At 41.5% G+C, this 24,686-nt stretch overlaps 1 protein-coding gene and 1 non-coding gene across 2 annotated transcripts; both read right to left on the bottom strand.

Moving 5' to 3' along the window:
• Positions 1 to 1,525: 1,525 nt before the first annotated feature.
• SPIC (Spi-C transcription factor) lies at positions 1,526 to 15,391 on the bottom strand. The gene is made up of 6 exons (XM_016924822.4): positions 15,189 to 15,391; positions 13,779 to 13,824; positions 13,036 to 13,129; positions 11,127 to 11,239; positions 7,924 to 8,032; positions 1,526 to 4,469 (listed from the first exon to the last, which is right to left on the bottom strand). The coding sequence occupies exons 2-6, from the start codon at positions 13,779 to 13,781 to the stop codon at positions 4,042 to 4,044; spliced, it is 747 nt and encodes a 248-aa protein (XP_016780311.1). The 5' UTR covers positions 13,782 to 13,824; positions 15,189 to 15,391; the 3' UTR covers positions 1,526 to 4,041.
• An 8,473-nt stretch (positions 15,392 to 23,864) lies between these two features.
• LOC112205204 (U5 spliceosomal RNA) lies at positions 23,865 to 23,978 on the bottom strand. Its single transcript, XR_002939041.1, has one exon. It is a non-coding gene; the product is annotated as a U5 spliceosomal RNA (small nuclear RNA).
• Between the last annotated feature and the right edge of the window lie 708 nt (positions 23,979 to 24,686).

Here is a 24,686-nt window from a genome sequence, read left to right as displayed (position 1 = left end):
TGCAGGCTGTACAAGCATGGTGCCAAATCTGCTTCTGGTAAGGGCCTCAGGAAGCTTCCACACATGGTGGAAAGTGAAGGGGAGCCAGAATGTGCAGATTACATGGTGAGAGAGTGGAAGCAAGAGAGAGGGGCAGGAGGTGCCAGGATCTTTTCAACAATCAGCTCTTGATTGGGCACAGTGGCTCATGCCTGTAATCCCAGCACTTTGGGAGGGCAAGATGGGAAGGATCACTTGAACTAAAGATACAAAAACTTAGCCAAGTGTGGTGGCACATGCCTGTAATCCCAGCTACTCAGGAGGCTGAGGCAGGAGAATTACTTGAACCTGGGAGGCGGAGGTTGCAGTGAGCTGAGATCACACCATAGCACTCCAGCCTGGACAATAAGGTGAGACTTTGTCTCAGGAAAAAAAAAAAAAAGAGAGAGAGAGAGACTCCATCTCTACAAAAAATCAAAAAATTAACCAATCATGGTGGTGTGTGCCTGTGGTCCAAACTACATGGGCAACTGAGGTGGGAGGTTTGCTTGAGCCAAGGAGTTCAAGGATGCAATGAGTTATAATTGTGTCACTGCATTCCAGCCTGGGCAACAGAGTAAGACCCCGTCTCAAAAAGGAAAATAAAAAATTTCTAGCCTGTAATCCTGGCACTTTGGGAGGCTAAAGTGGAAGAACTGCTTGAGCCAAGGAGTTCGTCTCTACCCCCCCACACACAAAAAAACTTAGCCCGGCCTGGCAATGCACACCTGTGGTACCAGCTACTCCAGGGGCTAAAGTAGGAGGATTGTTTGTTTGAGCCCAGGAGGTTGAGGCTGCAGTGAGCCGTGATTGTGACACAGCACTCCAGCCTGGCAGACCCTGCATCAAAAAAAAAAAAAAAAAAAGAAAAGCCCTTTGCAGGGACTTGAAGCTGGAAACCATCATCCTCAGCAAACTAACACAGGAACAGAAATCCAAACACCGCATGTTCTCACTCATACGTGAGAGACGAACAATGAGAACACATGGACACAGGGAGGGGAATATCACACCCTGGGGCCTGTCAGGAGGTAGGGGGCAAGGGGAGGGAGAGCATTAGGACAAATACCTAATGCATGTGGGGCTTAAAACCTAGATGACGGGTTGATAGGTGCAGCAAACCACCATGGCACATGTATACCTATGTAACCTGCACATTCTGCATGTGTATCCTGGAACTTAAAGTAAAGTAAAAATTTAAATTAACAAAAGAAAAAAATTTAAAATTCATATGAAACAGCAAAAAAAAAAAAAAAAAAAAAAAAAAAAAAAAAGCCAAGGCAATCATGAGCAAAAAGAACAATGCTGGAGGTATTTGCTTCAGAGGTCTCTAAAGTTGACAAAGCTGGAGGTATCACACTACCTGGTTTTAAACTACACCGCAAAGCTATACTAATCAAAACAGCATGGAATTGGCAAAAAAGAAAAAGATATATCAATGAATGGAACAGATTAGAAAGCCCAGATTAGAGATGGTATGTTGAAAATGGAACTGATTTTCAACATGCCAAGAAGAAAAAGACAGCTTTATTTAATAAATGGTGTATGGAAAACTGAATTTCGGCAAACAGAAAAATAAAATTGGACCCTTATTTCAACACCATATACTAAAGTCAATTCAAAATGGATTAAAAGCTTAAACATTCCTGCATTAGTTTGCTCAGGAAAATTGTCAACAAGAAAAAGAAAGAAAGAAAGAAAGAAAAGAAAGAAAGAAAGAAAAAGAAAGAAAGAGAAAGAAAGAAAGAAAGAAAGAAAGACTTGAACATAAGACCAAGAACCCTAAAACTACTTGAAGAAAACATAGGGGGTCAGATGACAGTGGAAAGAAAGAAAGAAAGAAAGAAGGAAAGAAAGAAAGAGAGAGAGAGAAAGAAAGAAAAGAAAGAAAGAAAACATAGGGGAAACATATAAGACATTGGTGTGGGTAGTGATATTTTGGATTTGATCCCGAAAGCACGGACAACAAAATTAAATATAGACAAATGATATCACATCAAACTAAAAAGCTTCTTAGTTCATGACGTGTAGCTAAAACAAACAAACTAAAAAGCTTCTGCACAGCAAAGGAAATAATCACCAGAGTAAAGAGACAGCCTATGGAATGGGAGAAAACATTTGTAAGCCAGACATCTGACAAGGGTTTAATATCCAATACATATAAGGAACTCAAACAACTCAATAGCAACAAAACAAACAAACAAAAAAGCAATTAAGACCTGCTTTCTGCTGACAAAGTCTTCTTCCTTACCCCTCCCTAATAAGAAGGAAGAAAAAAGGCAATTAAAAAAATGGGTAACTCCTCCTTAGTATAGTGGTAAAATTTAAACATTAAAAAAGTTTTGGGGCCAGCTCGGTGGCTCACACCTGTAATCCTAGCACTTCTGAAGGCCAAGGTGGGCAGATCGCCTGAGCCCAGGAGTTAGAGACCAGCCTGGGCAACATGGCAAAACAGTCTCTACAAAAAAAAAAAAAAAAAATTAGCTGTGCTTCAGCCATGTTCGTGTCACTGCACCTGAGCATAGGTGACAGAGTGAGACCCTGTCTCAAAAAAAAAAAAAAAAGCTTTAAGTTGTAAAAATGGGTAAGATCAAAAGAGAAGGAAATTAAAAAATGTGTAAGGAAGCTGAACAGACATTTCTAGTGATGTTTTTAAAGCCATGAACCCATTTTGGCACAAAGGCTTTATCATATGCAGTCATTTACAAATTTTTTTTGTAAAGCCATCATATAAAAGTGTGAATCTTCTCACCTGAGTACATGACAAGAAAATGCTGAAATCAATATATAAATCAAATCATCTGTACTGGCACTGTTAATCTAGAAGAAGGTGGTTGCATAGAGAATAGCAAGAATTTAAACCAGCTTATTGAAGTGTGAAAAGAAAAAAAAAGAGAGCTTCAGAGGTAGGCTTTGCCTCTTAAAAAAATTAAAAATAGCCGGGCGCGGTGACTCATGCCTGTAATCCCAGCATTTTGGGAGGCCGAGGCGGGCGGATCACGAGGTCAGGAGATCGAGACCATCCTGGTTAACACAGTGAAACCCCGTCTCTACTAAAAATACAAAAAAATCAGCCGGGCGTGGTGGCAGGCGCCTGCAGTCCCAGCTACTCGGGAGGCTGAGGCAGGAGAATGGCGTGAACCCGGGAGGTGGAGCTTGCAGTGAGCCGAGATTGCGCCACAGCACTCCAGCCTGGGCGACAGAGCGAGACTCCGTCTCAAAAAAAAAAAAAAAAAAATTAAAAATATAAGTCACTGTCAGTGTTGTGCTTGGGAGTTAGCAGCCAAAAACAAACAAACAAACAAACAAAGAAGTCATCGTCTGTGAAAAGAAAAGAAAAAAAGAAAAAAGAAAAAGACTTTGCATCCATTGAAGTATGCAGCAAAAGAAAACAATTTTTAAAATAAAATAAAGTGGGTATAGTTGGGAGCTTAGCAATGGTCATACAGAATGGAGTAATGGACACTGGAGGCTCTGAAAGGTGGGAGGATGCCAGGGGGATGAGGGATGAAATCCTACCTATTGGGTACAGTGTTCACTATTCTAGTGATGAGGATGCTATGCAATATATTTCACCACTACGCAATATATCAAAGCAACAAAACTGCACTTGTACTCCTAAATCCATAAAAATAAAAAATTATCTTGGCTGAGACCTCTTTAAAAAATAATAAAATAAAAAAATAAAAATTTTAATAGAGAGAGAATAGTAAGAGCAGAGCAAGGACCTTAGTCTATACTTTCAAATGGGCTTGATCATTTGAAACAATGAAGTTGTTCATTGAATCTTCACAAAGTATTATAAAAAAGTTGTTCATTGGCAGAATTTCCCAACAAGTTAGTATAGATTACATACTCTTTGATAAAAGCAACAATAAAGTTAATTTTTTTTCCTCTTTAGTATTTGCTTTAAGAGAAAAATCCTAAATTTCTTCAGAGGAGGAAAAAAAGAGAGGGAGGGAGAAATCATTAAAACTTGTAGAGATTTCCGATGCCAGTAAACCATGAAATATGAAAGTATATTTAGCAATCATGGTGATTTAGCTCATGGTAATTGGCATATGTATAATTATAATTTGCATTCCAGTTATTTAAACTGAGATATTCTTGATCAGGTTGAACACATTGTGAATAGAAGATCTCTTTCCCCAGGAAATAGGATGGAGAGAGTCTTTGGAGAATGGCCTCACTGAACTGGTAAGTCAGCTTCCTCCGGATTTTGGTAATTTCCCCACTTCTTCCGTAATTTCTGAGTGCCCTGGCCATTTTCTGGTAAGTCATGGTCTTCCTGTTGCCTTTTCTTTTCCCCCAAAGCTCGGCAAGTTTTTCTTTGTTTTTTGATACAAACTGAAAGATGCCTTTGGTTTTATCTACCCACTGAATACAAGATGCCATCTCCGGATTATACAGGGATTCGTGAAGGTATTCAAACAGTCGGAGCTTCTTCCTGCCTAAAATGAAGGGAAACAAGGTCAAACTCCACCGTGGCTGTAAACCGAGAACATCCTCAGAAAGGGTTTGTTGAGCAACTACCGAATTAAAAGCTGCATCGAGACTGGTTTTTCTCCCACTCACTGCCCTTACGAATGCATGATGGCATCATTTTATGGGATTCGAAGGTAGAGGATCTATTTGGCCTATTGAAGTTTCAACTGGATCTTTCTTTGTTGGAGAAGTTGTTAAGAATGTTGCCTGGCCGGGCGTGATGGCTCACGCCTGTAGTCCCAGCACTTTGGGAGGCCGAGGAGGGCGGATCACTTGAGGTCAGGATTTCACCAGCCTGGCGAATATGGTGAAATCCCGTCTCTACTAAAAATACAAAAATCAGCCAGGCAGGGTGGCACGCGCCTGTAATCCCAGCTACTCGGGAGGCTGAGGCAGTCCCCTGAGGATTCTCCCTCGAACCCAGGAGAATCATTTGAGGTGGAGGCTGCAGTGAGCCGAGATCGCGCCACTGCACTCCAGCCTGGGCAACAGAGCGAGAATCTGTCTCAAAAAACAAAACAAAACAAAACAAACTTTCCACAGAACAACATTGAGCAAAATGGACCACAAGTTTAGCAGTTTCGAAGAGAAGCCTCAAAAAGCCATTTCCAGAAAACAAGTCATTTTAAGGGGCTTTATTCAAATGAATTAAGGGATGTAAATGCACTTTGTAAAATGCAAAATAGAATGCAAATGTAAGGTAATATTAAGGAAATTAATACCGAAGACCTAGGTAAAAGTGTTAACTCTGGGTTTGCACAATTACTTGAAAAATAAAAAAGGAGAAAAACTCATATGGAAATGCCAAAAATGTTTTTATCACTTTAACATTATTCATTTAACAATGCAATGGGCACTGTGATATTTCTCATTGTTGTGAAATAAATAGTACCACTAGAATCTTAGGAACACAGCCATTTATATTTCAAAATAACTAGGCAGGAAATTTTGAGAGAATCTGTGTGGGTTTTGTTCAGTTGATAGGATTTCTTTTGCATAACAGCTCATGAGAACAAAAGTGACAGCCCATTTTGTGACTTCTGAGTTAGTCTGTAAATACTGTGCTCTGCCAGATCTGTCAGTAGCTAAAAAATTTGCAGCCAAATTCCATTTTCCCTTGAGGAGGTATACTAGTGGATTCCCAAACTGCTTTAAACAGTCTCTGGGGAATAATACTCTTGCATGATGCATTTATCACTCATCCAAAGACCTCAAACATTTTTACAAAGATTATCTTTTGTATTATATTATCTTGAGTTTATGAATTGAGAAATGAAAGGGACTTACCAAAAAACACATCATGAATTAAAGTCACAGCTTAAACAAAACTCCTCTGTCTCTCATTCAGTGATCAAATTGGTCTTAATGGATCATCAACTTTTAAAGTTTTCCGTATTTTTTATGTTTAAATTTTATTTTATTTTATTTTATTTTATTTATTAATTTTTGGAGATGGAGTCTCGCTCTGTCGCCCAGGCTGGAGTGCAGTGGCGCAATCTTGGCTCACTGCAACCTCCGCCTCCCGGGTTCAAGCGATTCTCCTGCCTCAGCCTCCTGACCTCGAGTGATCTGCCTGCCTCAGTCTCCCAAAGTGCTGGGATTACAGGCATGAGCCACCATGCCTGGCCTATAATTTTTTTTTAACCATGCCTGGCCTATAATTTTTTTTAAAAGTGAATCAGGTAGCCTCCTTGAACCAGAATAGGTTCAGAGAGACTCCCTCAACTATATATCTATCTATCTATTTATTTTCTTTATTTTATTGATTATTATTATTTTTTGAGTTGGAGTCTCACTCTGTCACCCAGGCTGGAGTGCAGTGGCTTGATCTTGGCTCACTGCAACCTCCACCTCCTGGACTCAAGTGATCCTCCCACCTCAGCCTCCCCAGTAGCTGGGATTACAGGCACCCACCACCATGCCCGGCTAAATTTTTTTTATTTTTTGTAGAGACGGAGCTTCACCATGTTGGCCAGGCTCGTCTCGAACTCCTGACCCCATGTGATCCGTCTACTTTGGCCTCCCAAAGTGCTAGGATTACAGGCATGAGCCACCATGCCCAGAATTTACTTAAGATATATTATTTACTGGAAAAAGTGCAAGAGTACAATCCCATGTGTAATTTCAAAGGATATGCATATACTTGTATATGTGAAAATTTTTTTAAAAAAAGCTTTTCTAGAAATATGTAAAATACACTGGAACTTTTACTTTCACTTTGTACTTTGGTTTGAGTCTTTTACCATGAGTATATAATACTTCTATTTTGAAAAATAAAAAGAGCTAGACTCTGTTTCAAAAAAATTAAAAAATAAATAAATGAATAAATAAAAATAAAAATAAATAAATAAAATATATTGGTGAGGGAGTCTCTCTGAACCTATTTTGGTTCGGGGGGCTGCCTGAATCACATTTTAAAAAAATTATATGGCCAGGCATGGTAGCTCACACCTGTAATCCCAGCACTTTGGAAGACTGGATCACCTGAGGCCAGGGGTTCGAGACCAGCCTGCCCAACATGACAAAACCCCGTCTCTACTAAAAATACAAAAAATGGGCCAGGCGTGGTGGTGAGTGCCTGTAATCCCAGCTACTCAGGAGGCTGAGGCAGGAGAATTGCTTGAGTCGGGGAGGCAGAAGCTGCAGTGAGCTGAGATGATGCCACTACATCCTAACCTGGGCAACAATTAAAAAAAAGAAAAAAAAGATGATAGTTGAGCTGAAAAATTCCTATCACCTAGTATCTACTATATATATGTTTTATCATTATTTTAGATTGTACTCCTTCTACTTAATTTTCTTTTAAATTTAACTGTAAAACAATCAATAAATAATAAAATAAAAATTAAAAAATAGAAAGCTAACTGTGAATCAGCCTCAGGCAGGTTCTTCAGCAGGTATTCCAGAAGGCGCTGTTATCACAGGAGATGACAGCTCTATGTGTTATTGTCCCTGAAGACCTTCCAGTGGGACAAGATGTGGAGGTGGAAGACAGTGATAGTGACGATCCTGTCACTGTTACTCCTAGGCTAATGTGTGTGTTTGTGTCTCTGTTTTTAACAACATAAGCTCAAAAAGTAAAAAATAAAAATAAAAATAAAAAAATTTAAAAATAGGAGGCTGGGTGTGGTGGCTCACACCTGTAATCCCAGCACTTTGGATGGCTTGAGTCCAGGAGTTTCAGACCCAGCCTGGACAACAGAGTAAGACTCTGTCTCAGAAAAAAAAGAAAAACACAGGAAGTCTCACCCAAGATGAATGGCTTGGACTGGTTCAAGAAGTCAGAGTTAAATTACTCTCAAATGTGATAAAAGAATATTTTGCAAATTCAATTCCAAACTCAGTTATAAAATCCCTTTAAAGCAGCTATGAGGAAGATCTGGTTCTTTTACCTGTATAGCGAATGATGGATCAACGTACCTTTTCCCCCCTTTTGCTGGAGAACAGTGGGTTGTACCAGCTGGTTTTCAGTTATGTTCTGCAGAGATTGATGAATATTTCCTTCAAAATAGAAGTCCGCAGCACTGTTCTATGTAAATAATGAAGCAGGATGTTAAGTGAGACTTTCCCTGTTGCCCCCTATTATAGGCTGAAGTCAAAAGTTAGGGGGAAAAGAGGCTAAGCGTCTCCCAGATTGCAAAAGGAATTACCCCCAACTGCAGCCAGATAGCTCCCAGGGCAGCACTAGCATCAAACCCACATAAGGAGAGGACCAGGGGACAGAGGGTAATCCTTGGCTTTGTGAGGAGTGTCATGTCCTACCCTCCCTACAAGAAAGAAGGGATTGCTTAAAGTCTGTGGTACCATCAGAAAGGGAAGATGGGCTTCCATTCCTGTGTTGGATGCCCATGTAGGCAAGGGGAGATAAGAAAAGAAAGATGTCAGTAGGCAGCTGGGAAGATAAAATAAATAAGTAATGAAAACAATAAAAATTTTACAAGACAAGAAAGAGCCGAGCACGGTGGCTCATGCCTGTAATCTCAACAGTTTGGGAAGCCAAGGCAGGGGAATCACTTGAGCCCAGGAGTTCAAGACCAGCCTGGGCAACTTAGAGAGACCCCACCTCTACAAATTTTTTTTTTTTTTTTTTGAGACAGAGTTTCACTCTTGTTGCCTAGGCTGGAGTGCAATGGTGCGATCTCGGCTCAATGCAACCTCCGCCTCCCAGTTTCAAGCGATTCTCCTGCCTCAGCCTCCCTAGTAGCTGGGCGTGCCACCATGCCCGGCTAATTTTGTATTTTTAGTAGAGATGGGGTTTCTCCATGTTGGCCAGGCTGGTCTTTAACTCCCGACCTCAGGCGATCCACCTGCCTCGGCCTCCCAAAGTGCTGGGATTACAGGCATGAGACACCATGCCTGGCCTTTTTGTACGCCAGGCGCGGTGGCTCATGCCTGTAATCCCAGCACTTTGGGAGGCCGAGGCGGGCGGATCGCCTGAAGTCAAGAGTTCGAGACCAGTCTGGCCAACATGGTGAAACCCCGTCTCTACTAAAAGTACAAAAAAATTGGCTGGGTGCACAGTGGCTCACACTTGTAATTCCAACACTTTGGGAGGCCGAGGTGGGTGGATCACCTGAGGTCAGGTGTTTGAGATCAGCCTGGCCAACATGGTAAAACCCCGTCTCTACTAAAAATACAAAAATTAGCTGGGCATGGTGGCAGGCGCCTGTAATCCCAGCTAGCTACTAGGGAGGCTGAGGCAGGAGAATTGCTTGAACCTGGGAGGCGGAGGATGCAGTGAGCTGAGATCACACTATTGCACTCCAGCCTGGGTGACAACAGTGAAACTCTGTCTCAAAAAAAAAAAAAAAATTAGCCGTGGATGGTGGTGGGCACCTGTAATCCCACCTACGTGGGAGGCCGAGGCAGGAGAATCACTTGAACCCAGGAGGCAGAGGTTGCAGTGAGCCGAGATGGTGCCATTGCACTACAGCCTGGGCAACAGAACAAAAAAATTTAAATTTAAAAATTACCCAGGCCTGGTGGCACATGTCTATAGTCCCAGCTACTTGGGAAGCTGAGGCAGGAGGATCCCTTGACCCCAGGAATTTGAAGCTTCAGTGAGCTATAATCGCACCACTGCACTCCAACCTAGGTGAGAGAACAATACCCTGTCTTAAAAAAAAAGATGACAGCCAAGGGAAGGCAGAATAAAGAAAGGGGACAGGAAGAAGCAGCCCAAGCTTCTACCATTTACATATGGCAAGAAGAATATGTGGGTTTCCAAGGGTTAAACACCGGAAGGGGCTGGGCTTGAGCTGTCTTTCCACACCCCAATCAAGAAGGCTGACCAGCAGGCAAGGAGTCCCCAGGGATAAGAGGCTGTGAGGCGCATGCTAGAAAATGGGAGCTGAAGTAGAAAGAAGAAGGGTTGCCAGATTTAGCAAACAAAATATTGGGCGTCTTGCATTTTACCTGGCAACCCTAAGTGGAGGTGGAAGAGGTTAAGCTGGAACCAAAGCACCCTCTATTTAAAATTTTTATTTACAAATTTTTTTTTGAGACAGGGTCTTGCTCTGTTGCCCAGGTTGGTCTCAAACTCTTGGGCTCAAGTGATCCTGCCTCCTCAGCCTCCCAAAACTTTGGGATTACAGGCGTGAGCCACTGAGCCCAGCCCAAAGCACTCTCTTAAAATAAAATGTCTTATGAAGAGGCCCCAAGGGAACAATTTATAGAAACAGAAAAAGGACATTTGACATGGTGTGATTGAAGGTAGTGACTGAAGAAAAATAAAAACCAATTCACATTTATACCTCATCCCATGAAGATCGCTTGATAAAATGGAGGCATGAAGAAGACAACTAAAAGAATACATGAATGGGGAGATGGCAGGGCGTTTCCCTTTGCAGATGCTGCTATTAATAAAATATCAATGAATTGGTCCAATACATGCAGATAACACTGAGTTTGAGAAGGAAAACAGAGCAGTCTAATACAAGACTGTAGGTAAAACCAGTGCAGGGGCAGTTTGGATCTTTGCCCTGTGGCTTTTAGGGGAAACTTTTTGCAATTTCCCAGATGGACTAAGGAGAAGCAACTGATATTAACATCCTGAAAACACCTCCTTTTTATGAAGTCATCCAAACCAGTCTGAGGCTAAGTAGAGAGCAATGATGAAGGGTTATTTCCTTCCTAACAGCATATGATCATCCATGTTGACTGTCAAGTTCAGACTATAGCTGATGGCCCTTAAAAAGCATTTTCAGGTAGAGCACAGTGGCTCACGCCTGTAATCCTTCCCTTTGGGAGGCTGAGGCCGGTGGATCACCTGAAGTCAGGAGTTTGAGACCAGCCTGGCCAATATGTGGAAATCCTGTCTCCACTAAAAATACAGAAGTTAACTGGGCGTTGTGGTGCACGCCTGTAACCCCAGCTACTTGGGAGGCTGAGGCAGGAGAATCACTTGAACCTGGGAGGCAGAGGTTGCAGTGAGCCGAGATTGAGCCACTGAACCCCAGCCTGGGTGACAGAGCCAGACTCCATCTCAAAAAAAAAGAAAGAAAGAAAAAACCATTTTCATAGTCAATGCTGTCTTTAAGCTGGGTTTCAGACAGTGTATGTGAAATGGAAGGCTGGCAAGAATAGGATATTTGCCTGTTACTAAGGGATGGTCTGATACTTACAATTACCGTTCTCCAATTATAGACAGGCTCCTCTGTAGGCAACACTCCATAGCAGCTGGAATTTCCTTTGACATGAGGACGATGGTTGATTAAAGCCAGGTAATTTCTGTAATCTAATTTTAAATCAGAGAAAGAAACTAAAAAAGTCAAAGTTTGTATTTGTGCATATAAATATGTGTGTGTATATATATATATATATATATGCACTTATAGATGCAATTGCTCTCATCTATGTTTTCTTGCCACTTTGCACTTCTCTTGTGGTGTTTATCTCATTATGCTGCTATTATGGATACTGTTATACATATCCCATTTGGAGAACATGCTCCTTGCAGGCTGAAACCGCATGATTTCTTTCTTTCTTTCTTTCTTTCTTTCTTTCTTTCTTTCTTTCTTTCTTTCTTTCTTTCTTTCTTTCTTTCTTTCTTTTTTTTAAGACAGGGTCTTGCTCTGTTACCCAGGCTGGAGTGCAGCCACGTTATTTCGGTTCACTGCAGCCTGTGCCTCCTGGCCTCAAGTGATCCTCCCACCTCAGCCTCCCAAGTAGCTGGGACTCCAGGCACACGCCACCACATTTGGCTAATTTTTGTATTTTTTGTAGACACAGGGTTTTGCCATGTTGCCCAGGCTGGTCTTGAACTCCTGGGCTCAAGTGATCCACCCACCTTGGCCTCCCAAAGTGCTGGAATCACAGGTGTGAGCCACCATGCCCTGCCCACATGATTTCTCTTATCTTGGAACACTCTGTAATACCCTATATAAACTTAATACATAACATATTTGCATTCTATTTAGACTATATAGTCCATAGGATAATGGGTGAGGAAGGATAAAAATACTTATTCTTCCAAGTAGAATATATCTTGTTGTGTGGGTGGAAGGTCTATAAGATTCATTGGAACAATTTAAAAGCCTTTCGTGAATAGTTAAAATGAACTGTCTATTAGATAAATAAATGTCAACCAGATATTTCTAATAGCAGATAATTATATATCTTTGTATTCCTGTGTGGAATGTCATCCTCTATATTCTCTGCATTTTTATATGTGAGACTTTAGTTTTATTTAGGCTAGATACTCCTGGACATATTTTGCCTTTGCTAGAATTAATCCTGGATGCTTCAGGTAAAAATGATCTCGTTTTTGAGTCCAGGAGTTCCAGACCAGCCTGGGCAACATAGTGAGACCCTGTCTCTACAAAAAAAATAAACAAATAAAAATTAAATTAAAGATAAAAAAGGTCACCGGGCACAGTGGCTCATGCCTGTAATCCAGGCGCTTTGGGAGGCCGAGATGGGTGGATCACGAGGTCAGGAGATCGAGAACATCCTGGCTAACACGGTGAAACCCCATCTCTACTAAAAATACAAAAAATTAGCTGGGCATGGTGGCGGGTGCCTGTAGTCCCAGCTACTCGGGAGGCTGAGGCAGGAGAATGGCGTGAACCCGGGAGGAGGAGCTTGCAGTGAGCCGAGATCGCGCCACTGCACGCCAGCCTGGGCGACAGAGTGAGACTTCGTCTCAAAAAAAAAAAAGAAAAAAGAAAAAAAAGGTCTTCTCTGTTCTGATCATTATTCTGGAATACAGTGGCGCCATCTCGGCTTACTAAAGCTTCTGCCTCTCAGGTTCAGCAATTCTTAAGCCTCAGCCCCCAGAGTAGCTGGGATTACAGTCGCGCCACCATGCCTAGCTAATTTTTGTATTTTTAGTAGAGACAGGGTTTCGCCATATTGGCCAGGCAGGTCTTGAATTCCTGGTCTTAAGTGATCTGCCCACCTTGGCCTCCCAAAGTGCTGGGATTACAGATGTGAGCCACCACACCTGGTCAGCTGATCATTATTCTTACATGTGTATGTGACCAACAAGCCATTTGATGTACCAGCAGAAGAGGGTAAATGACTCATCTTTACCTGGCGAGTACTGAAGATCTCCAGTTGAATGTTGCCTCAGAACCTCAAAAGCATCTTCAAATGCTTGACCCAGCTTGTCTTGTTCAACACACGTCTGTTGGAACAATGATAGAATTCTGGAGTTTTAGAATTACCAATTAAACTTAATCTCCCTGATTTAAAATAGTATTTAGTCTAAAGGAGGGTTTCTCAATCTTGACACTATGGACATTTGGTGTTGGCTGTCTCTGTTGTCAGGGGGCTGCCTGTGCATTGTACGATGTTTAGAAGCTTCCCTGACCCCTACCCACTGGTTGCCAGTAGTACCTTCACAGTTGTGACCGTCAAAAATGTTTCCGACATCACCAAATGTACTCTGAGGCACAAAATCAATCACAGTTGAAACACACTCCATTATAGTATAGTATTTAGAGAATGGTATTCATTCTATAGTACAGTATTTAACATTATTGCAAAATTTTAGCAAGGAGTTGTAGAGCAGAGGAGAGTGATTTAGAAAAAAAGGGCCAAGGAAATATTTTCAATGAAACAGAACCTATGAATTGTTGTTTAAAAATGAAATGCTTTTATGTCTCCAAGACCTAAAATTGAATTGCTTTGCAAACTATTTCATATCCTTATTAATATGATCGATATATTTTATTTTTAAAATGGAGGGAGAGTAAAGAAAAAAGTTTTTTAATTATTATGCTGTAGAGCTCCTCTGTGGACAGAGTAAAGAAAATTTTAAAATGTCAGCTTACCATATTTCATTAATAAATTGACAATTCTGTTCCTTAGCAATTGTTGCTTGAAGAAAATAAAACAAAATAAAATAAGTTGACAATCCTGAAAAAGTTTAATATTTAAAAAGCAAAATTAAATGCAGTCTCTAATTTGATTCTGAATAAGATCTTGCTCAAAAATATTTTCTGAAAATACCTTACATAAACCAAGAGTACCTCCTGAATTCTCTTTGATGAGTACAAATTTTTTTCTACAAAATTTTCTACAAACATTTCTTTTTGCTTTTCCATGATTACAAAATGCTTTAAATATTAAAATAGCTATATATTTAATTATCTAAGCTGCTTGATTGATAAGAGAAAGTGGAAATAACTCAAAAGTATATATAAGTATTTCAAAATTATTTTAAATATTCTAAAATTCTGAAAATCAAAATCCTTTTTACCTTAGCATAGCTTTATAAAAGTAGGGCTTTTTAAAAAAACCTTTCTTTGGTGTTATATTGCCTTCTGAAAATCTGGCAAAAGCCATCCTTTTCCTCCCATGAAAATTGGACTTATATTGCAAATAAAATGTAGCCTGTGAAGACTATCCTTGGACTTGCTTGAATCCTAGGCTAAGAAAACTCGTCTATAATTTTGTTATTTACTTTCTTATCTCTAAGTAATTCTGATTTTGCTTTAGATAAACAATTATCACACCGACCCACAATTAAATGCTTTTAACTCTACGTTCTATAGACCAACACAGGGAACAAACAAACAAAAACCAACCCACATAATAAAAAGAACTGTGGTGGGTCCAAAATTGCTTATCATTCCATTAAGTAAACCCAGCAGTTCTTTTTATGCAAGTATTTATCTTCTTAGTATTTACCCGCAAACACAATGTGTTTACTCTTTAGTGTTTAACGCTGAATAATAAAATGAGATGATGTAATCTAATGCCAATATTATATATATCCATCATATATCAACATAACATATTAAATATCAAAATTCTGTTTGGCTCTTTGAAATCATTACATCATGTCAGTTAAAAGAAAATAGAAGAAAATCCAGAAATCACTCTTCGGCTCATGGTCTTTAGTGAATATTATCAGTAGTACATATTTTTTAAAAGCCATGTCAGTGATTTTCAATTAACTGCTTTGACTCAAAAGTGCAGAAGCACTGAATGTTGTATTTTGAATTAAATATTTTAAAATGAACATGTTCTCTTTGACTAAAATGCTCCACAAGACTATCGCAACTATTACAAGTAGCAAATCTAAAAGGAAGAAAAAGCTTGAAAACATTATTGATTACTACGATTGCTTAATATTTCTTGCATCTGAACACGCAGACAGTGAGAAACACTCATTAGGCCAAAGGAAAAAATGAACAGTGATTAGAAGATATTTAGAAAAACATAAGCTGAGAACTTACCGGGAAGACACTTCAACCCTTTATAGAGATGTTTCATTAATATCAGAACGGTAAATTCAACGGTAGGCTATCATGAAAATAAAAAATTATTTTCCAGTGCAATGGCTCTGATGAAAAAAAATAGTAATAATTTTTTTAAAAATTAGAATTGTTAAGACATAACCATCAAGAACACACTGGCAGAGTTGCATTAAATAGCTGTTTTTAAGGAAGTTCTTCAAAAGGGGATTTTTTTTAAAAGATACAGTGCCTTCACAATTTCTATTTCATGATATGACTAGTAGACACCAGGGGCTATTATTTTGAAGAGGCACATAGTAGTTTGCATCCCATCAGCCAAAAAGCAAAAAAGCATTAGAACAAGCCCCATGAATCCCCCGCCCAACTTAGGTTGCAGCTCTTCAGATTACATAGCCCCACCGGAAACTTCTAACCCATGCAACTCAGGCCCACCCTTCTTTTTTTAATTCATATTACTTCTCTCCCAATTCTGGACTCTATACTCTCTTTCTTGCCTGGACTGTCAACAGCCTTCACTCTGGACTCTCCAAATCGGTCTTTCCTCCTAAACCACTTTACTTACACTGCCATTCACTGATCGCCTTACTTAGAGAGCTTAAAGGCTTAGGGCCCTTGTCCTGACATTCAAGGCTCTTGAGCCTTAGCCTTATATCTTGCCACTCACTTGAGTGGGGATAATAGAATCCATGCTCTTGCTTTCCTCCACACCTAAATTCAGTAGCGGCTCCAAAATGGTTAGGAAAACCTTATGGGGGGCCATGTGGTTGGACATACCTGAGGCTGCTGCATTCCTAATGCAGGTCCCGTTCTCTTACTTGGCTTCAAGGTTTATTTGGGGTGGCTCTGTTGGAAATTATGAGATGCTCCCTCCACCTAAAATGCTTTCTTCCCAGTTCATCCCCCTGCAGATTCGCCCATTTTATGTTACCTGTCCATCAGTGTCCAAAGCAGCATCCACTTGTACACGGTGGAAATAACTTTCCCGTCCCCTGAAACACATGTCTGCCTCTCACTTGGCTAACCTGAAACCTGCCATTTTAATAGCTGTCACATTTTGGCCAGGGGGAAAACCGCCTAAGAATTTTTTGTAAACCTTGTGGGTGGGGAGAGTGAAGAGGGTCTGTGATTTCAAAGCTGCCAGTAATTTCAGTTTTGCATTGTTGGAGCCTAACCTCACCTTTGATAGGGGACTATTGTTTTGGACCAATTACTTTTTTGAGCCAATTTGTTATGCAAATGTTAACACACAGTCCTTCTTCTGATATGTAGATCTTATAATAACAAGTATAAAACGGTAATCACTAATGTTGATTTGTTTTTAATCTGTACTAGTCTACACCCTTTTCAAGCCACCTTATTTGGTTCATTCGTTCAACATATTACTGAGCTCTTCACTCTTCTGGGCACTGCCCCATGTCCAGGAGCTACAGCCCTGAACAAATCCTCATGAGAAGAAATGATTTTTAAAAAATAAACACATTGGTAAAGTATTAGATAAGAAGTGTCAAAAACAACAATACAAAAGAGAAAGATTATGAAGACAGTGTGCGAATAGCCAGGAAAAATCTCTGAGGAGGAAAGTGGTGTGAGCTGAAACCCAAGAAGAAGACTTAAGAGTGAGCAGGCGGGCAGGGTGTCTGGTGCTTATATCCCCGCTAAGCAGCTACACAGGAGGATGGCTTGAGGCCAGGAGTTTGAGACCAGCCTGGACAGCACAGTGAAACCCCCAAGCCCTGCCTCCCCACCCTGCCTCAGAAAAATGAAGGAGTGAGCAAAACAAAAAGCAGAGATGCAAATATTTGGAGGAGCACCCCCTGGCAGAGGAAACAGCAGGTGCAAAGAGCCTGGGATGGAAATGAGTTTGGCATTCAAGACACAGAAAAAAAGCGGGAGGAGGAGAGGAGGCTGCAGGAAAATGCACCTGGGGGCTAAGAGGCAAAGTTGGAGAAGAAAGAGGCAGGATCCAGATCAACATATACATCAAGCCCTAAAATAATCACAAGTCATGTATGGCAGTCGTTATCTGTGTACCCCCATGTCACAGATGAGGAATCTAAACTGAAGTTCAAAGATGTTTTGTGATTTTCCCTAAGGTTCAACTTCTAGTGAGGTGGGCTGGGCCAGATCCAAATTTGGGTTAATTCCACTTCATGTGCACGCTCTCAGCCCTGGAGACCTGTGTGTGCAGTTGAGGCTGCCTTCGACCAGGTGCTCAGTCCCAACGGCAAACTCCACAGCACCCAGCCCATGCTTGTCACATATTAATACTACAGGTGTGGTGAGTATTTGAAATGAATGTAAACACAGTGAACTTTTTTTTTTTTTTTGAGACAGTCTCCCTCAATCCCCTAGGCTGGAGTGCAATCGCATGATCTTGGCTCACTGCAACTTCCACCTCCTGGGTTCAAGCGATTCTCCTGCCTCAGCCTGCCGAGTAGCTGGGATTACAGGCCACCACCACATCCAGCTAATTTTTGTATTTTTAGTAGAGACGGGGTTTCACCATATTGGCCAGGCTGTAATCCCAGCTACTCAGGCTGGTTAATTTTTGTATTTTTAGTAGAGATGGGGTTTCACCATGTTGGCCAGGCTGGTCTTGAACTCCTGACCTCAGGTGATCCGCCAGCCTTGGCCTCCCAAAGTGCTGGGATTACAGGCCTGAGCCACTACACCCAGCCTGAACTTTCTTTTTTTTTTTCATTTTTAATTTTTATTTTTATTTCCAAGATGGAGTCTCTGTCGCCCAGGCTGGAGTTCAGTGACGTGATCTCGGCTCACTGCAACCTCCGCCTACCAGGTTCAAGTGATTCTCCTGCCTCAGCCTCCTGAGTAGCTGGGATTACAGGCCCACGCCATCGCACCGGGTTAATTTTTGCATTTTTAGTAGAGATGGGGTTTCACCATGTTGGCCAGGCTGGTCTCAAACTCCTGACCTCAGGTGATATGCCTGCCTCGGCCTCCCAAATTGCTGGGATTACAGGCATGAGCCACCATGCCTGGCCTATTTTTTTTTTAATGTAAATAAATTAAAACCCTGATATTTCTAGGCGGGATCTCATCCAAGTACTAAACTGGCCCTACACTCCTTGGTGTCCAAAATCAGAAGAGGTCAGGCCTGTTCAAGGTGTTATGGCCATAAAAAAGTGATTTTTTTTTTTTTTTTTTTTGAGAGTGAGCCTTGCTCTATCGCCCAGGCTGGAGTGCAGTGGCACCATATCAGCTTAATGCAACCTCCACCTCCTGGGTTTAAGCGATTCTCATGCCTCAGCCTCCCAAGTAGCTGTGATTACAGGCGCCTGCCACCATGCCTGGCTAATTTTTCTATTTTTAGTAGAGATGGGGTTTCACCATGTTGGCCAGGCTGATCTCAAACTCCTTACTTACCTCAAGTGATCTTCCCGCCTCGGCCTCCCAAAGTGCTAGGATTACAGACATGAGTCACCGTGCCCGGCCAACAAGTAAACTTTCTAAGCTAGCATTTCCCCAACTATTGTCTCTAGAGTTTGATTATGCAGGATATGAATAAATGAACCTGGCAAAAGTGTTGAGTGGAAGCTAGGGTTGCTGCCTAGAACTTCCTTAGTGAAGTCAATGAGTGTGTTGATTTTTTTTTTTTTTTTTTTTTTGAGGTAGGGTCTCAATCTGTCACTCAGGCTGGAGTGCAGTGGTGTAATCATAGCTCACTAAAGCCTCAACCTCTTAGGCTCAAGTGATCCTCCTGCCTTAACCTCCCAAGTAGCTGGGACTGCAGGCAGGCACCACCATGCCGAGCTAATTTTTAAATTTTTTGTAGAGATGGGGTCTCACCATGTTGCCCAGGTTGGTCTCGAACTCCTGGGCTTAAGCCATCCTCCTGCCTCGGCCTCCCAAAGTACTGGGAATACAGGTGTGAGACACTGCATACGGCCTATTGGAGATATATGTGTATATATACAACCCTACGTTACAGATGCAAAAACAGAAATGCAGCTTTAGGGTTCTCTGTAGGGCTAAGATGTGAAGTTGTTTTGGCAACTTGAAAAGTTAATGCAATAGACTTTTAGCATTTTAGAAGTCAAAACTCCTATTTCTTGAGAATCTGATGAAAGCTGGCAGTTATTTTCCCAGGAAAATGCCATCAGCACACATTTTCAGGCAAACCCTCCCAGTAGGGCCAGTGAACTCCAATTTGGGAGCCCCTGCAGTATTTATTTAATATATGGACACCAGTGTTTCCCTCAACTCCAGAAATGAGCTGAGTAACAAGCTAAGGGCTCTGAAGAGAGGATCCCTGATTGACAGATTCACTTTTGCAGAAGTTCATTGTCCTCAGTGGCAATGGAGATTATTTTAGAAAATCTTAAGCAACACATGTGCTGGCGTACAAATCATATGGTGACACGCTTCAGGTGGAAGACTGTGTTTTCTGAGAATAGGGAACTGCAGAACCCAAAAAGGGAGATCAAGTTCAAGCTCTTATCATTCGTCACAATTTCTTCTTCAATAATTCAGTTGTTGAAGTGACTAAAGAATTTGGTCTTAATCTTGGCAAGATCTTTGGAAACTCCAATAAGCAAATAATAAAGATTGTTAGCAGACTGGGGAGAAGGTGCTAGAAAACTCCTCATGTTTGGCTGGGTGCGGTGGCTCACACCTATAATCTCATTACTTTGGGTGGCTAAAGTGAGAGGATCGCTTGAGGCCAGGAGTTCAAGACCAGCCTGGTCAACATAGTGAGACCCCCATCTCAATTATTTTTAAAAAAAAAGAAAGGAAGGCTGGGCACGCTGGCTCATGCCTGTAATCCCAGCACTTTGGGAGGCCAAGGCGGGAGTTCGAGACCAGCCTGACCAACATGGAGAAACCCCGTCTCTACTAAAAATACAAAATTGGTAGGGCGTGGTGGCAGGTGCCTGTAATCCCAGCTACTCAGGAGGCTGAGGCAGGAGAATTGCTTGAACCCAGGAGGTGGAGGTTGCGGTGAGCCGAGATCACGCCATTGCACTCCAGCCTGGGCTACAAGAGCGAGACTCCGTTTCAAAAAACAAAAACAAAAAGCAAAACAAAGAGCGAAACTCCATCTCAAAAAAAAAAAGGAAAAAGAAAAACAATTCCTCACATTTGAGTAGGAGGAGTCATAGAACCAGAGATTATGAGACAAATAGTTAACCCTCACCCTCATTTTAATAATAATTACTTGCAATAGATATTCTTTGAAATTTACTGAGACTTGTTTTGTGGCCCAACATGGAGTCCATTTTGACTGAATTTGCACTTGGAAGAATGTATACTTTGCAGCTATAAAATGCAGTGGCTGATAAATATCAATTATATCTAGTTGGCTGATAATATTGTTCAAATCTTTTATATTTTGAGGGGCTTCTTTTGTCTTCATGGTCTATAAATTAGTGTAAGGGAAATCTCCAATTATAATTGTGAGTGTGTCTATTTCTCTTCTTTAGTTCTGTCTATTTTTGCTTCACGTATTTTGAAATTTTCTCATTAGCTGCATACTCATAATTAATTGCTATGTGTTCTTGATAAATTGAGCCTTTTGTCATTATAAAATTTCTGTCTTTTTTTTTTTCTGGTAATCCTCCCTGTCTTGAAGTCTACTTTGATATTAACCACCTCAGTTTTCTTCTCCTTAGTGTATATACCATTTATATTTTTACTTGCAACCTGTCCCACTTGTCTGTGTCTCTCTATTTAAAGTATGTCGCTTTAAGCAGCATATAGTTGGGGATGGCTTATTAATCTAGTTTGACAATCTCTGCCTTTTTAGTGTTTAGTCCAATGTAGTAACTCCTGATATAGCTCGGTTTAAGTCTACCATTTTGCTATTTGTTTTCTATTGATCCCACTTATTTTCTGTTCCTTTGCTCTTGTTTGCTTACTTTCTTTTGTGTTGAATATTTTTATTATTTCACTTTATTTCCTCTATCATCTCATTATAATGTGATTATATATTTTTCTTTGTGTGTGGGGGGGTTTTAAATATTTTTAATTTTTGTTTTTATTTTTGTGGAGACAGGAGTCTTGCTATATTGCCGAGGCTGGTCTCAAACTCCTGGGCTAATCTTCCTGAATCAGCCTCCCAAAGTGTTGGAATTACAGGTATGAGCCACTGCGCCTGGCCTGATTATATGATACACTTTTGTAGATTTTTTTTTGTGGTTGCTGTGGGGATTACAATATGTATTTTTAATTTATCACAGTCTACTTTGGGTTAATATTATACCACTTTATGTATAATGGAAGAAGGATAATTCCCTTTACGTCACCTCCCATTCTTTGTGCTACTGTTGTCGTCTATTCACATGTGATAACTCCTACATGTTATCACAGTTGACTATTTAAGCCTCACAGTAATGTTGTGAGGTGGTATTATTGTCCCTGAGTTCTATCTGTGACTCTGTATCTGCTAGCTGTGTAAACCTGAACAAATAACTTAATCTCTCAGTTTCTTCTTCTGTAAATTGTGGATAATAATTTTACTTATAAGTAAGGTTAGTGTGTAAATTTATCCCAGGGAATCTATGTAATGTGCTTGGGGCAGTCCTGGTTTTAATACATGCTCAGCCTGGTGTGGTGGCTCATGCCTATAATCCCAGCACTTTGGGAGGCCGAGGTGGGCGGATCACCTGAGGTCAGGAGTTTGAGACCAGCCTGGCCAACATAGTGAAACCCCGTCTCTACTAAAAATACTAAAATTAGCCTGACGTGGTGGCACATGCCTGTAATCCCAGCTACTAGGGAGGCTGAGGCAGGAGAATCAGTTGAGGCGGAGGTTGCAGTGAGCCAAGATTGTGCCATTGCACTATAGCCTGGGTGACAAGAGCAAGACTCCATATCAAAATAAATAAATAAATAAACATTTTAGAAGGCTAGGTCTTTCTTTCCTTCTTTCTTTCTTTCTTTCCTTCCTTCTTTCTCTTTCTTTCTTTCTTTCTCTCTTTTTCTTTCTTTCCTTCTTTTCTTTCTTTTTTTGAGACAGAGTCTTGCTCTGTCTCCCAGACTGGAGTGTAGTGGCATGATCTTGATTCACTGCAAGCTCCACCTCCCGGGTTCACACCATTCTCCTGCCTCAGCCTCCTGAGTAGCTGCGACTACAGGCGCCCGTCACCATGCCTGGCTAATTTTTTTGTATTTTTAGTAGTGACAGGGTTTCACCCTGTTAGCCAGGATGTTCTCGATCTCCTGACCTCGTGATCCGCCCACCTTAGCCTCCCAAAGTGCTGGGATTACAGGCGTGAGCCACCACGCCCAGCCTTCGCTTTCTTAATTACCCTCATTTTACAGATGAAGAAACAGGCTCAGGGAGGCTAAGTAGCATATTCAAGGTCACGCAGCTAGGAAGAGATAGAGGTGGAGGTTTTCAAACCGGTTCTAACTAGAGGTTTTTAACCATTCTGCCTATCTTTCTTTCCTTATATGGAGTGAGGATAAGAAGAAGAAGAATGTGATAGCAATGGCCTTATGTCCTATGGCTCTTGAAAGCTATTTATTTATTTATTTATTTATTTATTTATTTATTTTTTTGAGACAGAGTCTTGCTCTGTCACCCAGGCCGGAGTGCAGTGGCGCGATCTTGGCTCACTGCAACCTCCGCCTCCCGGGTTCAAGCAATTCTCCTGCCTCAGCCTCCCGAGTAGCTGGGATTACAGGCGTGTGCCACCACGCCAGGCTAATTTTAGTATTTTTAGTAGAGACGAGGTTTCACCATGTTGGCCAGGCTGGTCTTTAACTTCTGACCTCAGGTGATCCGGCCGCCACGGCATCCCAAAGTGCTAGGATTACAGGCGTGAGCCTCCGCACCTGGCCTTGAGAGCTTTTATGGTGCTTGAGAACAGGAGTAAACACTCACCATGATAGCTGTTATATCACCAGAAGTGCTCTGCTTTTACCATGTCTGGGACCTGCAGCCTCGCTGGTAAGTGGCAGAACCAGGGCTCAAACTCAGTTCTTCCCTTGCCATGTCTGGTACCTCTTCCTGATCATCAGGTTGCACAACTATTCCCCATAGGCTCTATGTATTGACCATAATTACTTTAATGGCTCCTGCCAGTGTTTATACCAACAGAGGAAACTTCTCTGACACAGGACTAGTAGGGAACAGCACAGCTGCACAGAAAAAGATGAGACTACAGACCCATTCTCATCGTCCCCATTGGGTGCCAGCAAGGTAGTGACTTTTTTAGTCTTGTGTTCTGAACCATGACTGATTGTGAAAGGGCACTTTCTAGTCTTTCTGAAGCAGCTAAACTGAGGACCTACTGGTGTATCTTACTGCATTCTAATTCTAGGCACAGAGAGGTGGGCTAAATCACAGCCAAATTCTTTTTTTTTTTTTGTTCTTTTTAAATTAGCCCTGAATCGCAGTGGCTCATGCCTGTAATCACGAACTTTGGGAAGCCGAGGTGGGCAAATCACCTGAGGTCAGGAGTTCGAGAACAACCTGGCCAACATGGTGAAACCCCGCCACTACTAAAAATACAAAAATTAGCTGGGTATGGTGGTGCATGACTGTAACCCAGCTACTTGGGAGGCTGAGGCAGAAGAATTGCTTGGACCCCGGCAGTGGGGGTTGCAGTGAGCCAAGATCGCAACACTGCACTCCAGCCTGGGCGACAAAGTGAGACTCCATCTCAAAAAATAATAATAATAAAATAAAATTGCCTTGAAGACTAAAGGCCTCAAAAAATTTGGTTAAGACAGAATTGTTTCTCTTCACATAAATCTTTAGGTAAAGGTGAAAAATTGATATAATCTGAAGAGATACCAGAGTATACTAGACTTTTTTTTTTTTTGGACGGAGTCTCTCTCTGTTGCCAGACTGGAGTGCAGTGACGCAATCTGGGCTCACTGCAACCTCTGCCTCCCGGGTTCAAGCAATTCTCCTGCCTCAGCCTCCCGAGTAGCTGGGACTACAGGCACATGCCACCATGCTCAGCTAATTTTTGTATTTTTAGTAGAGATGGGGTTTCACCATGTTGGCCAGGATGGTCTGGATCTCTTGTACTCGTGATCCTCCTGCCTCAGCTTCCCAAAGTGCTAGGACTATAAACATGAGCCACTGCGCCCAGCCTCCTTTTTCTTTTCTTTTTTTTTTTTTTGAGACAGGGTCTCACTCTGCCAGGCTGAAGTGCAGTGGTGCAATCACGGCTCACTGCAGCCTCGACCTCCCTGGCTCAAGCGATCCTCCCGTCTCAGCCCCACTAGTAGCTGGGACTACAGGTGCGCACCACCAGGCCTGGCTAATTTGTGTATTTTTTATAGAGACGGGGTTTCACCATGTTGCCCAGGCTGGTCTACCAAATTCTTTATACATCTTTATCCTAAGCCTGAAGAACACATATGCCTCTGCTTCCTCCCTTTTGGCCTCAGAAGTTTCTAAACCTAAGCCATTTACCAGCCTGGGAAAGGGAAGAGGAAAATGACTCCTCCCTTCATCTCTTAGTGGGTTTGTAATGCTTATTTTCACTTTCTAGTTTACTA

The sequence above is a fragment of the Pan troglodytes genome, chromosome 10, assembly GCF_028858775.2.
Source record: "Pan troglodytes isolate AG18354 chromosome 10, NHGRI_mPanTro3-v2.0_pri, whole genome shotgun sequence".
In the NCBI taxonomy this organism is placed as follows: domain Eukaryota; kingdom Metazoa; phylum Chordata; class Mammalia; order Primates; family Hominidae; genus Pan; species Pan troglodytes.
Note: the sequence above shows the minus strand (reverse complement) of the source record. Positions and strands in the feature narration are given on the sequence as shown.

Coding starts and splice junctions, on each gene's coding strand:
- SPIC (XM_016924822.4), bottom strand. Junction 11,240..13,035: donor AGATCTTCAGTACTCGCCAG/GTAAAGATGAGT, acceptor ATTTAAAATTAG/ATTACAGAAATTACCTGGCT. Junction 8,033..11,126: donor ATAATTGGAGAACGGTAATT/GTAAGTATCAGA, acceptor TTATTTACATAG/AACAGTGCTGCGGACTTCTA.